Source organism: Colius striatus, chromosome 10, assembly GCF_028858725.1.
Source record: "Colius striatus isolate bColStr4 chromosome 10, bColStr4.1.hap1, whole genome shotgun sequence".
NCBI classification, from domain to species: Eukaryota; Metazoa; Chordata; class Aves; order Coliiformes; family Coliidae; genus Colius; species Colius striatus.
In genome coordinates this window covers 19,384,009-19,400,200 of record NC_084768.1, presented here as the reverse complement: position 1 = coordinate 19,400,200, position 16,192 = coordinate 19,384,009, and the positions used below count along the sequence as shown (strand labels likewise).

Genomic DNA, 16,192 nt, shown 5'->3' with positions numbered 1-16,192 from the left:
GTGTTTCTGATTATGTAATGAACATAATTTTACAGAAGAATGAACAAAAACAACTTGAAGACAGTGGAAAACCAAAAAAGGGCATTTTCCATGAATTTATTTCAAATTCTTTCCCTACAAACTGCTACTGATGCTGGAAATCAGTGATCAAAAGAAGTTCCCAGTTTATATCCCATGTATGGCACTGCTGCTCCATTGTTTTCTTTCTGCCAGATGGTGATCTGTTCCACTCCTGCCTCGGCCATGCTGGATCCCACTCCTCATCCACCTGAACCAGTGAATTGCCAGGCTGGATAAGATGCATTTAGGGGCCTTATGTTTAATTTCTATGAGCATGTGGGATAACTTTATTTCCATGTCCAAAGTATCTTGGCTTTATCTCAGGATAAGTTGTGGATGGACTTGTCCTGATGCTCAGTAACTTGTTGAGGTGTTAGTCCCTTACAGTAAGCTAACAGTGGGTGCAGCTGAAGGTTAAGTGCAAGTTTTGTGGGGCTCATCCACTTTTCATCCCCCTCACAGCTGAGTTTGTGCATGTGACATGGCAGCACTTTGCAGTTGTGCTTTTGGGGTGGAAGGGAACCTGCTTCCAAAATCCAAGTCAGGCTTTGTATGGGGCCAGAGAATTCCTGTGCTGCTGCACAGGAAGGTTTTACAGCTTGGTGGAGAAACTGTGCATGATGGTGGTGAGCTCAGTGGTAAATGAGTTGCACCTCAGTTCTCAAATGTGATTTCACAGTGGTTCTGTGCTGGTCTGATTTTTTCCCATCTATTTGAGTGGAGCCCACCCTCTCTGTGCTGGTGCTGGGGTGTCCTGGTGTACGAAGTGCTGATGTCCAAGGAAACAGCGACATTTCCTGGGGGGACATGAAGGATGCCACACATCCAGTGTCACACAGCAAGCCCATCCCAGAGCCAGCAGCACCAAACCCTTTGTCCCAGAGCTTTGATCTAACTCCTCCCGGGCAACAAACCCCCGCAGCTCCCGGTGCTACCTCATCCCTGCCTCCTGCTCCCTGCTTCTTCTGACCCCTTGGAACTGACTCTGATGTAATGCCTCTTGCATTTGTGGCAGAAAAACGTCAGCTGAGCCATTGGGCTCCTTAAAAACCCCGATTCTTTGCCTTCCCCAAGCGCTTGTTGCTGGCGGCAGCTGCGTCAGAGAGTCCTTGGGCACCTCTCCAGCGCAGCTGAAGAAGCCGCTCGCCTGTCCCAGAGCGAGGGTCGGCAGGACGCAGGGAGAGAACAGGGTCCAGCTTCCCTGCAGAAGCGAGCCCGGAGCGGTGCCTTTGGGCAGGGCCGGCTTTGCGGCGTGAGGCGGGCAGGAGGCGGCGGGCCCGGGCCGTGGGGCAGGAGGCCGCGGTGACAGCGGCCCACAGCTCTCCCACAGCGACGCCAATCGCGGGCGGCCAGGAAGTGAGATCACGGCCGGGCGCTTTAAGGGAGGCCGGAGCCGGCGGCGGCCGGCAGAGCCGGGGCAGGACCTGCTGCGGCAGCGCCATGGGCTGGCGGCCGCCCGCCCCGCGCCGGGCCCGCTGCCTCCTGCTGCTGCTGCTGCTGGCGGGCGGCGCGGCGCCATGGGGAGCGCAGCGAGGCGCGGGCGAGCGGGGGGGAACGGCGAGGTACGAAGCCGTGAAGAAGCAGCTGGGAGCTGTGGGTGCTGTCTCCAAGCAGTACTGGCAGTACCTGGCGTGCAAGGTGTGGCAGGAGGGCTGCGAGCAGGAGAAGGAAGAAGAATCCAGTCCCAGCCCAGGTCAGTACCTTCCTCTTCCTTCCCTTCTCTCACGCTAGAAGCAGCAGTGGATTCAACCCCCCCGCACGGACTATTGGACTGGATGGTAATTCGAGGTCCCTTCCAGCCCTTAAGTCCTGTGATGCTGCCGGGCCCTTCCCGAGGATCACTGCCCCGGGCCTCTCGCTCCTTAACTCCGCGTGCCCGGGTTGCCACGGGCACTCTGTGGGCAAGCACGCTCCCCGTGCCCACCCGAGCCGGCTGCTGCCCCCTCCCTGCCCGTTCCCCTCCCCACAGCCCAGCTGCCTGCAGGGCAGGCTCCGAGTGCCTGCGCCTGGGCAGAGAGCTGCCCTTAACCCAGCTCAGCTGAGCGCCTGCACCAAATGCTGGCAGTTCTCTGCTCAGACTACTGCCTTTTCTAGGCTGGGGCTTGCCTCTGGTGGGACAGGATTATCTGGAGATCCTCTCTGGCTGGTACTGCAGCTTCGGCAGGTGCTGTGAGACGGGCGACTGCAGGATAGTCAACAACATCACAGGTAGGTGCTGTGCTGTACTTGCGAGACCCCAAGCAGCACTTGTCTCTGCTGCCTCTCCCTGTTGATCTCACTTGTTGATTGGCTGTGGATTTTTTTCTCCTTAAAAAAAAAAAAAAATGTATTTTAACAAGTGGCGTAAGTGGTTGGCGTTTCTGAGCAGGATGCTGAGCTGGTGGGAGGACAAGGGGCTGAGCTAAGTCCTGTTTCCCGTTATTCATTTGTAGTTTTGAGGCTGCAAGAGAGTTGGTTGCTTATTGTACAGCATATCTGCTCTGGTTTGCCACGAGCCCTGCCTTCATCCAGTAGCTCCAGGCATGTGCGGTGGGACCCGAGCTGGCCCAGGGGCCCCAGGTTGAGGGGCACGCCGAGACCTGCACGTCTCACACTCAGACCTTGTGCAGGTCTCACTGCATTTTGCTGGCCCTGAGCCTTCTGGTGTCCACCTCCATAAGGCACTCAGGGGCTTCAGCCTTCTCTGCAGTCCTCAAATACCTCTGCTTCCCAGAGGTAGAAAGGAGTCAGCAGAAGATCAGTGTCTTGTTGAGCTCAGTGGCTGGTGCAGGCAGGGCACAGGCAGTTTGTCTCGCAGCCCCTGCCTCTCCTCAGAAAGCAGCCCCCAGGGGCTCAGGGCCCTGTACCTTTTCTCCTTGCATTCCCTGCTGCAGCAGCAGCTGGGCTTGCAATGCAAGGCTGAGCTCTTGCTCTCCCTTTCCTGCAGGGCTGGAGGCAGAGCTCAGCGGGCAGCTCCACGGGCAGCACTTGGCCAAGGAAGCAGTGGTGCGGGCGCTGCGAGTGTTCCTGCAGAGCCCACGGCCAGGAAAGCCTCTGGTTCTCTCCTTCCATGGCTGGTCCGGCACCGGCAAGAATTTCGTGGCTCGGCTGGTGACCAGACACCTGTACCGGGATGGGCTGAAGAGCGAGTGTGTCAGGGTCTTCATTGCCCTCTTCCACTTCCCCCATCACACGTACGTGGACTCGTACAAGGTGAGAGCCCACGATGTGGTGTTGCTGCAGGGATGGGTCTGGCTGTGATGGAGCTCATTTTCTTCACAGCAGCCCATATGGTGCTGGGGTTTGGATTTGTGAGTAAAACAGCGTGGAAGTTGGCAGTGGAAGTGGAAGGTGTCCCTGTCCATGGCAGCAGGGTTGGAACTAGGTGAGCTCTAAGGTTCCCTCCAATCCAAACCCTTCTAGGATTCTAGGGTAACACACCAGCGTTTTGGCTACTGCTTGCACAGGCCCAAAGCTTTCTCTTTCACCCACTCTGTGCCCCTGCAGTCAGTAGAATTTGGGAGAGGACACAGCAGACAGCTGAGCCCAACTGACCAAAGGGATATTCCATGCCATGTAGCTTTGTGCTCAGCAGTAAAACCGAGGGGAGGGGTTTTGGGGCAGGCAGCCATTGCTCAGAGACTGGCTGGGCATCAGTCTGTTTGTGGTAGGTAGGAGTGGCTGTCTTTGCATCCCTTGCTTTGATTTTTTTGTTCTTCCTCTTTCATTTATTAAACTAATAGTTTTCTTCCCTGTGAGGGCACTGGCACAAGTTGCCCAGAGAGGCTGTGGCTGCCCCATCCCTGGAAGGCCAGGTTGGTTGGGGCTTGGAGCAATGTGGTGTAGAAGGTGTCCCAGCCCATGGCAGGGGCTTGGAATGAGATGATCTCTAAGGTCCCTTCCAACCCAGAGCATTCAATGATTCTATCTTTATCCTGACTTACTCATTTTCTTGTCTTTGCTCTTCACATTCTCTGCCCTGTCCTGCTGGGCGGGAGGGAAGAGCAAGTGGCTGTGTGGCCTTTAGCTGCCAGCCAGGGTGAGCCCCCACAGCTGGGCTCAGCCCTGGCACGATGGGCCAGTGGCAGTGGCCATTGCTGAGCTCCTCACACTCCCTCCTGCTGCACCACAGGCTCAGCTGAAGAAGCAGATCAGCGAGATTGTGCAGCACTGCAAGCAGCCCCTGTTCATCTTCGATGAGGCAGAAAAACTTCATTTCAGCCTTCTGGATGCCATCAAGCCCTTCATGGCTCACTACAACGACAAGGACCAAGTGGATTACAGCAGATCCATCTTCCTCTTCCTCAGGTGATTTCTGGGCCCTCAGAGGGGTGGAGAGGAACAACGTAATGGAGTTTATCTCCCAAGGCATGGGCAACAAGTTAAACATGAGCCAGCAATATGCCCTCATGGCTAAGAAGGCCAGTGGCATTCTGGGGTGCATCAAGAGCAGGTCAGGGGAGGTTCTCCCTCAACTGTCCTGGTGAGGCCACATCTGGAGTCCTGTGTCCAGTTCTGGGCTCCCCAGCTCAAGAGGGACAGGGAACTTCTGGAGAGAATCCAGCGCAAGAAGCTGAGGGGACTGGAACATCTCTCTTATGAGGAAAAGCTGAGAGACCTGGGGTTGTTTAGCCTGGACAAGAGAAAGCTGAGGGGGGATTTCACTAACACTTATAAATACTTAAAGGGTGGGTGTCAAGAGGATGAGGTCAGTCTTTTTTCTGTGGTGTCCAGTGACAGGACAAGGGGTAGTGGGCACAAGCTGGAACAGAGGGAAGTTCCACTTGAATATGAGGAGAAACTTCTTTGGTGTTGAGGTGAGGGAGCCCTGGCACAGACTACCCAGGGAGGGTGTGGAGGCTCCACGGGCAGGCACTCACCACAGCCCTGTCCGTGACCCCTCAGTGGAATGATATGTCTGGAGGGAATAGTGGGACCTCTCAAAACTGAGATGTGAAGTGGGCAGTGAGAAATGCCAGGAAGAGACAAGCACCTCAGGCCTCTTCAAACATGGGAGTTACAGCCTTCCGCTGTGGCTGAGGCTGGGCAGAGCATTCACTCTGCGTGTCCCACCATCCAGGTGGGTGTTCTCATCTCCATGCTTGGTGGTGCCCAGGGACATTGCTGTGCCCGTGGCAGAGCTGTGTTTGTGCCCAATGCATGTGGAGCTGACCACGTTTCAGTCTGACCTGCGTGTGCCTCCACGGGAGCCGCAGGGGAGGGGGCAGGAGGGACGTGCTGCCATCTGCACTGAACTGACCTTTTGTCCTACCTGGCAAGCCACACGCATCGTGGAGGTAGACAGCAGCCCCTTCGTGCCAAGCAGAGCTGAGCAGGATGCCTTGAACTGCAGCAGTGTGTAATCCCAGGGGATTTCATCATACCTACTGGCAGTGTGACCCAGACCTTTGCAGGAGAGCTGGCCCCTTTGGGCACTGGCCTGGTCCTGCAGCTCTGGCCAGGTTTGGGGGATGGGGTGGGACTGGCTGCCTGGCATCAGCCAAAAAGGGCAGTTTCTTCCACAGGCTGGGAGCAGAGGCAGTACTAGCCATTTCCCCCACTCTAACTGAGGCAGAGAGAGGTGGGCCACTCCATTTGGGGAATGGGTTCAGAGCCTCTGATACAAGAGGGCAGACGGGCACAAGATCTTTGTCTCTCAGTGCCTCTCTGTGTCCCACCTGCTGGTCCCCAGGACCAACTGGTTCCCAGTATCGCCAACTGCCCTCAGGACTAGGGGCTGTTTGAGGCTGTTGCAAATCCCTCACCAGGACTCAGGGGCTCCCTGGCCTCAAACTGCTTTTAAAGATAAGGGGTGGCCCTGGGAACCTCAGTGACTGTCAGGACCTTGTGTCCCCGCATGGAGCTGCCCCCATGGTGGGTGCCTTGATGTGGGAACTGGGCTGTTTTGTCCCTCAGGCTTTGCCAAGTCCTGGGCCGCCACCTGAACCCTTCCCTGGACCTTTACTTCTAGTGGGACTCCTGCCAGGTGTTCTGCCCTCTAACTCGGGCTTTCAGCGGGGGCTTGTTGAGTTTGATGTGCAGCCAAGTGTCACCTGTGAGATCGATGGCACTGTGGCCAGGTCAGGGAACTGGGATGGAGGAGAGGAAAAGCAGCTGCCCCAGGGGCTGAGCTGGCACGGTGGAAGGTAGATATAGAAATGCCTATAGCAAGGGGCTCTTTGGGAGGAAAGCTGGTTCCTCCATGTGCTAAGATTTCTGATGCTGATCCTACCCAGCAAATCCTCCATTTTTTCTGTTGTATCTGGTGACAGGACAAGGGGTAATGGGATGAAGCTGGAACACAAAAAGTTCCACTTAAGGAAAAACTGTTTCACTGTTGAGGTGAGGGAGCCCTGGCACAGGCTGCCCAGGGAGGGTGTGGAGGCTCCTTCCTTGGAGGGCTTCAAGACCCGCCTGGACATGTTCCTGTGCGACCTGATCTAGGTGACCCTGCTTCTGCAGGGGAGTTGGACGGGATGATCTCTAAAGGTCCCTTCCAACCCTACCATTCCGTGATTCTCTGCAGCTGACAGGATTGCCGAGGCCTGCCTGGAGGGGAGGCTGCCGGTACCTCTCAGCAGTTCATCTCTGGGGGCATGGTTGAATGACTTCCCTGCTGTGTCCACAGCAATCTCGGTGGCAACACCATCAATGAGGTAGCCCTGGATTTCTGGCGAGCCGGCCGTGCACGGGAGGAGATCTCCAGGGAGCTGCTGGAGCAGCGGCTGCGGCTGGAGCTGCAGGAGCCCGCGGGTAAGGGGCGGGATGCTGTGGCCGGGACCTGCTGCTCCGTGTCAGCTCGGGGCTGTGTTTGCACCATCCCACCCGCCCTGTGCTGCAGAACAAACCTTTATTCCAGCCCCAGCCCAGGGGGCATGTTCAACGGGAGCCCCGTCATACCCCCACGGTCACACAGCCCCAGGAGCAGAGCAGTGCAGCGGCAGGATGGAGCTGCGAGTCCCTCTTGCTGCCTCCAGCCCTGAAAACAGGCTGCTTCCCTGACGCAGTGGGGAAGCACCAAAGCTTCCCTGAGGACTCGGGCTTGTTGGGGCCTGAGATGGACAAAGCCGTAGGGACGCTGTGTGCTCCCAGTGCTGTCCAGCTCTGCCCATGTCCCACCACACAGGCTGGCTGAGCCACAGCAGCCCTGCAGGAGCAGAGCTTTGCCTCACAGAGGAAGGACAGCTCTCAGGTGAAGCTTCTGAAGTTTGCTTTGTCTTGTGCTTTCCCCCAGAGAACGGTTACGCTCACAGCCACCTCCTCCAAGAGAACCTCATCGACGTCCTGGTGCCATTCCTGCCTCTGGAACACCGGCACGTGAAGCTCTGTGCCCGCGATGCCTTCCTGGCGCGGGGCCTGCCGTACAGCGAGGCAGCCCTCCAGGAGGTGGCCAACATGATGGTGTTTGTCCCCAAAGAGGAGAAGCTTTTCTCTGCACAGGGCTGCAAATCTGTATCCCAGCGCATCAATTACTTCCTCCCTTGAATGCTGCTTGGAACTGGGAGCTGCTTTCCTTGCCCAAGGTCAGGAAGGTGATGGCCCAGCCTTGCCCTGGCACGGAGGACAGGACTTAAGGCCTTCTGCTCCAAGGGCTGTCTGCAGGGAAGGAGGGGCACCCCCTGCCCAGCGACACGGGGACAGCCTGCGTTGTAAGTCCCTCTTTTAGCAGTCAGTAGCCAGAAGCAGTGATTTGGCCATGCCCATAGGTGCTTGCTTTGATGTGAGCAGGGATGTCCAGGTTTGTGAGCACAGTCTGAAGACCTGGGCCAGACTGGTCCTGGTGAGATGGTCCTGCAGAAGCCTCATCCCTGTCCCCAGCTGGCTCTGAACTGTTTTGCTGGAGGTGAATTTTCCCTCTGTTGCTCTCCTGCATTCACAGGGTGTCTGCTAGGTTTGTGCAGGGAGGCCCTTGTGTGGAGAAAATGACCGAATAATCTCCTCTGGAGATGTGAAATCCTTAACCTCTTGCTTTGGAATGTCCCTCTCCTTGGAGCCTTCCGTTGTATGGAGGCAGCTGCAGGGATGACAGCAATGTCTGCTGAAATTCTACCATTCAGGAAAGTACTTTTCAAAGCCCTTTGCCTCACTGCAAAATGAGAAAGGGGAGACTAATTCTCCTTCCAAGGGCAGTGGTGGGTTCAGGGGGCTGGTGGCTGAGCAGGCTGCAGCTGAGTTTGTTTCCAGGGATGCAGCAAGCTTGAGGGGTTGGTTTTTTCTTTTCAGTCCGTCGCATGCTGTGGAGTTTTGTGGCTGGTATCAGCATTATTACACCAAGGGTCTGTTTGCTGTCTGGTCACTTGCCAGGTGATAAGTGTGTTACAGCAGGACCCAAAAAAAAAATTTCAACAGTATTTCGGGAATCACTTTGTGACCTGTGGGTCAAAACTCCCTTCCAACGGGGCGATGCCCTGGGGCAGCACGTGCTGGGGGCGGGCTCAGCCCCCGCTGACCTTTGCTCTGCCTCAAGCTCCCAGCCTGCACCAGCAGCACCACCTCTGGGGAAGGATTCACCAGCCCTGCATTCTGAGTTGGTGTTTCCCTGTGGGCAAGCCGGCTCCTGTTATCCAAGGAGGCTTTCAGAGTCCAAGGCAGGCAGCTGCTTCCTGGCTGCTCAGCTGAGGCCTTCTTTAAACTCCCCCGAGGGCCTGTGGGCAGCCATCAGGCCTGTCTGACACTTGGGTTGTGGTTAATCTCTACATCACAAGTGTCACACCTGAACTCCAGCCTGGAAACACCTGAGGGGGCCGTGGGTGGGGGAAGGGGACCCACAGCCTGAGTTGTGTTGTGTAACTTGGGCAGGAAGTTCAGAAAGCTGTTAGTTAATTAGGAGGCTGGATGTGCCAGGGTTGGGGTTTGGTTTTAAGTAGAGAAGAATCTTCATCTGTGCAGGTTAGGCTGATGGAGGAGAGGGTGGTGCCGCTAATGAGGGCAACATCAGTGTGAAGGGGTAAGAGCTCGTTCCTGCTGACTGCTCCAGTATTGTTTGATTCTACAGCCCCAACAGCAAGAGCCACTCTCCTCTGAACACTCCACAGCCACATGGTTTGATTGTTTTTTAAAGGCAAAAATAAAAAGAGACTGCTTTTACTTTGTAGTCTGGCAGAAGGAAATGATTTCTCTTTTTAAGAGGTTTATAGTAATCCTCTACACAAAGCTACAAACCTCAGGTTAGTGCCGAGAAGCTTCAAATACTGTGTAAGGAAGGGCGGGGGGGAAAGAGCAGCATAAGCACAAGTGGTTGGTTGGGGTTTTTTTTGCCAATAAAATATTGCAACCTTTATTTAAAACAAAATGCAAATTGGCAAAACTTTGTGGAACGACAGGCAGAGAGGCCCCTCCCAGGGCCTTATTTACATCAAGTTTAACACTGTTTGCAGTTCACAGTCAGACGATAGTGAGAGAATTAAATTAGAAAAACAACCAAAATATATTACAGTAACAATTAAAAACGAAAAAACAGTTGACAACACTGGTAGAGTGATTGGTGATTAATGTGTTTCGTTTCCATCCCTTCCTGCCTCGTGAGTTCCCTACCCACATCAACCCCGTGCAGAGCTGTTGGGGAGCTCACCTGCTCTGGTACAGATGGATCTTTACCCTGGAGGCATTTCCCTGGGCCTCCCACTGCTTCTGATCCTTACCCCCACTGCAGGGCTCTGCACTGCAGAGGACAGGAACACAACCCCAGCACCGCTCACAGCCCTGCTGCCTCTTTGGGAGCAGCTGCTCTGCTCTCTTACCCCACAGTTTTGGTGCAGCTGTTTCTGTTCCTGCTGCCTGCAGGGAGCCCTGGGCCTTGAAATCCTGCATGAGCACACCCCTCAGACCACCCGTGTGTGTGTGTCTTGCTGCCACCAGGTCATGGTGCTCAGCAGTGCTGTGTGAGGCTGACTGGAGCAGCCAGCTGCCCTTCCCTGCTGCTCCCTTCCATTCCGCTTTCCCTGCAGCCACATCTGATGCAGCTTCAACACCCAGACCCTTAATTCAGCTTCACCCCTGCCCACAGTAATGGAGAATACGGTTAAATGGAAGTGCTGCCACCACTGCTGGGGTGAGAGGGTGTGCAGTGCAGGGAGAAGAGAGGATTGCACCTGTGCATGGGCCACTCGCCCAGAGCAGCTCGGAGGAGCCAGTGCCCCATTCCCAGCCGCTCCTGTGAGCACGTGGTGTGTGCTTGGCCTGACCAAGCCCTGCGAGATGCCATCTCCCTTTGCAAAGACCGTCCCAAATTCTAGCCAGTACTAGTGCAAGTGAGAGAGCCCAGCTGCAGCTGCCTCCTCAGCCCAGCCGGCCTGTCGCCAGGGGGAGGGGAGGGGGCACAGCAGGACCTTCTGCTGCGTTCCCTGCCCTGAGGAGTGGAGCAGCAATAGGACGGATAACGACACTTCCCCACCCTTGTGTTACTTTGAATGTACTGAGCAAGGCTGGAAGCTGCTACAGTAGAGACCCTTAAGGCTGAACAGAAAGCCAAACCTGGGAAAGGGGAAGGTGACAGTTTGAGGAAAGCAACTGTGGAAGGAAGAAAACGGGAATGGTGATATACAGCAGAACCAGCCTTCCCAGATCAAACTTTTTTACCACCCTGCCAGGGCAGCGGAAAATTCCAGTTTAGGAGTAAAACATTGCTGGGCAGCAAGAAGCAGCAGCAATTCTGCAGCCTCCTGTTGAGGGGAAAAGCTACTCATGCCAAGCCAGCACTACCTGTACCACCATCTACCTACTTGATGTAAGACAACAGGTAAGAGCAAAGAAAACATTCTCTGTAGTAGCAATGACAGGCAAATCCCCAAATTCCTGTTTCTGCCACAGGAGGGGCCAGAACTGGATTGCCTTCTGTGTTGCCCACAGAGACTGTGGAGTCTCCATCCTTGGAGATACTCAAAAGGTGTCTGGAGGAGGCTCTGGGTGAGAGCAGAGACGTCCCAGGGTCCCTCCCAGCCTCAGCTGCCCTACGACTTTGGAAGCAGCCGCCTGCCCTGGCCACGCTGCTGCCCATCGCCTATGTCATGGCTGAGGAGACAGCAGGTGCTATCTACAAGGAAGTGGGGATGGCCAGGGGAAGGTAACCAGTCCTTCCATGGGGCACTGTTGGTTTCTTCAGAAAGGGCTGGAGGAGGGGAGCTGCAGTAGTTCCAAATTCCAGGGATTGTTTGCTATTCTGTCACTTTTGCTGGAGCTTTTCTGGAAGACTGGCATTCAGGGAGGAAAAAAAAAGGCTTCTTTCAAAATACTCATTAGAACCAGACTAACAGCCTTGAGGTTTTCTGGTTGAAACATCTTTCCCCTGAGAATCCCTTCAGTTTCAGTCTGTTTGTCCTAGGCTGAGCAGCAGCAGAGTGATGAAACCACACGATTGTCTGCCAGACCTGCCCTTCTGCCCCAAACAAAGCTCCATACCTCCTAAATCCTCTGAATTGTTTGACAGGCCATGTGAAGCAATCCCACAGCCGCCTTCCCTGTGCAACTCTCCAAAGGCAGGCAGTTTGGCGTGCAGCTTCAGTAAAGATGACTGAAAGAGATAAGGTAAATCACCAAAGCCCTCAGCAAAGTCTACGTGATAGTGGTCTGGGGCTCTGCCCCCGGCATAGCCTCCCCCAGCCTGGGGGCTGCAGGACAGCCAGACCCAGCTGCAGACCCTCCTGTTTCATCAGGAGGAGTAACCTAGGCTGTACTTTGATTTGTGTCCACTCAGGTGCCAGCTCACCAGAGCAAAGCTGACTTGGAGAAATCGCTAATTCCACTTTAATGCCTGTCACTTGGGGTTGCTTTTCACCTTTTCACTCACTTGGCCAGTGACGCTCACATGGTCAATTCTACCTCATGTGCTGCTCCACTGCTGTGCATTCATGCATCGTGACACAACTTGGTTTACCACAGACCAGTAAGAAAAGGAGCATTCTCAGACACCAGCCCACTTCTAAAGGTTCTTCAGGCCCCTGTCTCACTGTGGCCCCTGGCAAAAACAGGGACATGCAGCGAGACAGCCCAGCCCGCTCCCACGCACCAACAGGGCAGTGCTTCTAGAGGGAAAGGGAAGTGCCCATCTTCTAAATTCACACTTGTGCCCCAGCTCAACTCTAAATGCTCAAACTAAAACCAGCACAGTCACACTTTAAAAACAAGTTTTAAAAAAAAGCATTTTAGCCAAAAATAAGGTGCAAAGCAAGCGAGATCCTCTGTCATCACCAACAGTGTGAGGTGAGCAGCAGCATGCAGGGTAAAGTGTACTTGGAGCCAGGTATCAGGCCTGTTTGCTTCCTCTCACAAACCAACTGTCAGTGGAAGTTTTCCTACCTGCCAGAACAGTTACAGCTTGGGGAGCTGTGTGCAAATGCAGCACACCAGCTTTTGGAGGCCACACCAGTCTGCAACCAGCACTAGGACCAAGGGAGACAACTCCAACTACACAACTGCTTTTGCTTGAGGATTGTCAGTAGGTGTTGGGCAGCAGAGCCCATACCCTGGTGGGAGCTCTCTGTGGCCGAGCCGCAGCGCTTGCCATCGCGTCTTGGGCAGGGGATGTATGGTGTATGTGTGTGTTCCCCACGCCACAGCAGGACATCCTGGCCTAGCTTTTAAAATACAGCATCAAATAACAGCAGCAGGCTGTGGGTCCCCTGTGTGCTGACGTATCATGTCGCCTTCACCTGCAGAGAAGCCAAAAGCTGGCGAGAGCCATTAAGCACCACAACACATCCCAGGGAACTGTTGGCGTGAGGTGTTACGTCAAGCATGGGGACAGGTCCTGGGAGCCCCACAGCAGCCAGAGCGTGTGAGGGGCTGGCCAACCTCACTTGCTGGCTCTCCAGCTGGCTCCACAGGGCTGTGGCTGCTAAAGGAATGTGGACCTCAGCCAGGGCTGGTTACCCTCCACTATGGCTCCTCAAGGTGGTGAAACTGAATGGGGGAGTCAACCTGGTAACAAGTTAAAAACAACCTAGAGCTTATAACAAAAAAAACAAACCTAAGCCAACCCACCCACTCCAATAACAACACTGGCAAGTTGTGAAAGAGCTACTCACAAAAGACCATCAAGCAGCACCTGTCCTAGACCACCAGAAATAGGTATCAAGGGAGGGAAGGCTGTGTGGTGGGGAAGGGGAGAGTTCCAGTGGTATGTCTGCTCAGCAGCCCTGATTCTTCTGATGCAAGGACGATGAGAATATGAGGCGGATGAAGTGGACAGGAAGGAAAAGGGAGACTTTCATATATTAACTCATTTTGCAGTTCTCGTTACAGCAGCAAGAGTGCCATGGAAGTAAAGCCATGGGGGCTAGTGCATCCACCTCCAGCAGCTCTGGACACCATCAGTGCATTAGACCTTTCCACCAGCCGCACGCGCCCTACCCCTTCAGAGCTCCTCCTGCTCAGGCTGCTCAGCTGGTGCTACCCAAGGAGCCCCAGCCCCTCTCTGCCTTCTCAGGAGGCCAAACCAGGCAGCAGTGCAGAGAGGGGAGGATGTGCAGGGCCGAGGGGCTGCAGCTACCCCCCGTACTCCAGCTACCACGCATCACACCGTCCCTCCCGCAGCGAGAACCTGCCATCGATTCGCCTGCCTCTCCAAGGCAGGAGAGGCACTCACTCCAAGGGGTGAGAGATACCCTTCCCTTGCCACAGCAAGCACACCGACCTGACCAGGTATGGACAAACACTTGACGTTCTGCCCCTTACAGCTTTAATCTACCCTCTCCATCCCCTTTTGTTTTGTCTTTTTGTTTTTGAGATGAACCTGTAAACGTGAGGAGAACTCAGTGATCTGAGGTACTTCACATACTCAAGTATCAGTCTTTCCTATTGAAAGCATCAGTACAGAAAGAAAAGTGTCGTCCCCCCCAACCTCCCACGTTGTGTTTCTCTTACCCAGCTCGCCAGTAGCTACCTTTGCACCACATCGCTGATTTCTTGGACACATGACAATAAGTTATTAAGGACGGGGTTTGCCCCAGGGACGCCAGCAGCCGTTGAGGACACCTGCAGCTCCTGCAGGCTGAGTTCCAGTTTGCTCACAGCTTCCCGGAAGGCAAATTTGTTGCGCGTGTGCGGGATGCAGTCCACGTAGCCTGAGCAGTAATCCAAGAGCTGGTGGCCCGTGTCCACCAGCTGGCTGTTGGGGGTGGGCTCGGCGATGGCGCTGGAGAGCAGATCCGCACACTCCAGCAGCGCCTCTTTGCTGATCTTGTCAGCGGAGATTTTCTCAGCTGCCTGTTTGGTCTTTCGCAGCGCGACTTTTGCGCCGGCCGTGCCATTGGCCATTTTCACCGGGGAGGTGGAAGACGATGACAGAGGCACTTGAGGTGGAGGCATCGCGGGCCTCCCAGATTTTCCACCAACAGGTGCTGCTGCTGCTGCCTTCTTACTCCCTTCACTCGATTCCAGTCCGTGCTGCGCTCCCGTCGCGTTGCTCAGCTCTTCTGCTGCATCAGAGCAGGCAGCGGGCTGTGGCAGGAGCCTCATCACTGGTGGTGGAGGTGGAGCACACTTTGGTTTTACCCGTCTGGGCCGGTCCCTGTCGCCGGAAGAAGTGACCTGATGCTCAGATAAGAGCTTAAATTTATTACCCTGAGAGTCTGTGCCAATGAGCTGCACGTCTGCTGGAGTGTGTTTTAGAGTGGGTGAGATTAGGACTGGCACTTTGTGGTTATGAGTGGTTGGAAGTATTGCTGCAGCCTTTACTGGAGATGACCACCCCGGTCTCTCACCATCCTCAAGGGTCCCTTGCCGTGGGCCACTGTTTTTTTCTTTGCCCTTAGGAGCTGCTGCTAGCCCTGGCCCCTCCTTTTCTTCTGATCCAGAGGGGGTTCGGAAAGGGAGTGCTGTGGCACCCCTTGGCAAGAGTTTTGCTTTTGGTCTCTCTCTGGTCAAAGCAGGGCCTTCTTCAGACCTTTTGGGAAGCAGGTCATTGGCCCTCCCCGTGCTCTCATCGGGCTGAGAGGAGGTGGACACTGTCCGTTCCAGCTGGATTTTTGACCTCTGGGAATTTCTGGGAAGGGTCATTGCCATCCTATCCTGCTCTGGAAGCCCTGAGGACATGGAAGATGTAGAGTTTGACCTTGGAAAAGGCTTTGAAGCTTCTTCATTGCCAGGGGGTTTTCCTGCTCGTAAACCCAGTGTCTTTTTAATCAAGCGTGGCGTAAAGAAACCAGTGATGCCCGACCACCCGCCACCAGTGCTTACGCCCCCACCGCTGGTACCAGTGCCATCATCGTTGTAGAAGGTCCTCTGCACAAAGCCCCCTCCATAGCACTTGGGTGGCACCAGGCTCGTGTCCTGCTGCGTGGGAGGGAAAGAGAACCCATCCACATGCTGCAAGGAAGCAACAGGGGAAAAGTTACCCGTCAGCTCGTATTTCTTATGGGGCTGATTCTCCATCTCCCGGAAGGAACTGCTACGCTTGGGGGGCGTGGGAGCGTTCCTCTTCTTCATAAAGGAGCTGAAGAAGCCCCCTTTCCTGTCCCTGGTGAAAGTGGTCTCTTTGGCATCCTCCAACAGGCTGCTGGGTGACTTGTCCCTCTGCTTGCGAGGCAGGGCCGGGGACCCGCTTGTTGGCTGTGTGCTTCTGATAAAACCTGGACAGAACAAACATGTGTGAGTCTGCAAAATCCATTTCCATTTCCACCTCCCTCTCCTGCTTTATGGGCTTTATGGGCCTGGCAGACTCAGCTGTCCAGGTTCTGCAGAGAGAGAGACCGAGAAGCAGGCAGCACTTCCATCTCTGGTGTGCTTTTGATTTTTTTTTACTTTTTTTTTCCATGACTTGTCTGTTGTCAACACTGAGGAGGCCCCTTAGGAGAGAGCTCAAGAGAAAGCAACTTTGCTCTTCCAGTTTCTTATTCCCTTCCTGTGTTTTTTCCTCCTTCCACAAACACCGCAAGTATAAAACAAAATCTCTTGTTGCATTGTCAACTTTAGTTTTGAAGCTGACACTTAAAAACCCAAACCAATGGGATTTACTAACAGAACATTGAACAAGCTTCAGGGTTTTCTATTTGCTAGCAGATAACTGGGCTGCTGAGGCGGCCCACGGCCCCTCATGCCACAGCAGCACCCAGCACCTTCCCATGTCACATAGTTCTGTATCCTTCTGTTTCTCTGGCAATTGATAGCTGCAGCAAACCCATCCCAGAGGCCGTGGCCTCATAGTCACTGTCCCAGT

General features: G+C 54.7%; 2 protein-coding genes across 6 annotated transcripts in view; one reads left to right on the top strand and one right to left on the bottom strand.

The window, feature by feature from the left end:
* The first annotated feature begins 1,493 nt into the window (after positions 1-1,493).
* On the top strand, positions 1,494-9,514 carry TOR3A (torsin family 3 member A). 2 transcript variants are annotated; one of them, XM_062004300.1, is made up of 6 exons: positions 1,494-1,753; positions 2,155-2,268; positions 2,987-3,252; positions 4,172-4,347; positions 6,668-6,792; positions 7,274-9,514. In XM_062004300.1, the coding sequence occupies exons 1-6, from the start codon at positions 1,501-1,503 to the stop codon at positions 7,522-7,524; spliced, it is 1,185 nt and encodes a 394-aa protein (XP_061860284.1). In that variant the 5' UTR covers positions 1,494-1,500; the 3' UTR covers positions 7,525-9,514. The 2 variants fall into 2 exon arrangements, with proteins under 2 accessions (XP_061860284.1, XP_061860285.1); XM_062004301.1 differs by lacking the exons at positions 6,668-6,792; positions 7,274-9,514 and adding an exon at positions 5,120-6,022.
* ABL2 (ABL proto-oncogene 2, non-receptor tyrosine kinase) overlaps positions 9,278-16,192 on the bottom strand; it is a 48,189-nt gene continuing 41,274 nt past the window's right edge. For 2 of the 4 annotated variants that reach the window (XM_062004299.1, XM_010210734.2), the window contains exons 11-12: positions 15,372-15,605; positions 9,278-15,059 (exon numbers count right to left, since the gene is read on the bottom strand). In XM_062004299.1, coding sequence (XP_061860283.1) covers positions 13,915-15,059; positions 15,372-15,605 — 1,379 coding nt within the window. In that variant the 3' untranslated portion in view covers positions 9,278-13,914. Of the gene's footprint in view, positions 15,606-16,192 lie in introns of all 4 variants that reach the window. The other 2 variants (XM_062004296.1, XM_062004297.1) reach the window with 1 other exon arrangement.

What these genes read in the sequence shown, in the direction of transcription:
- TOR3A (XM_062004300.1), top strand. Translation starts at nt 1,501, where the DNA reads ATGGGCTGGCGGCCGCCCGCCCCGCGCCGGGCCCGCTGCCTCCTGCTG. An exon ending in AGAATCCAGTCCCAGCCCAG is followed by an intron (nt 1,754 to 2,154) that starts GTCAGTACCTTC and finishes TGCCTTTTCTAG; the next exon opens with GCTGGGGCTTGCCTCTGGTG. An exon ending in CGTACGTGGACTCGTACAAG is followed by an intron (nt 3,253 to 4,171) that starts GTGAGAGCCCAC and finishes GCTGCACCACAG; the next exon opens with GCTCAGCTGAAGAAGCAGAT.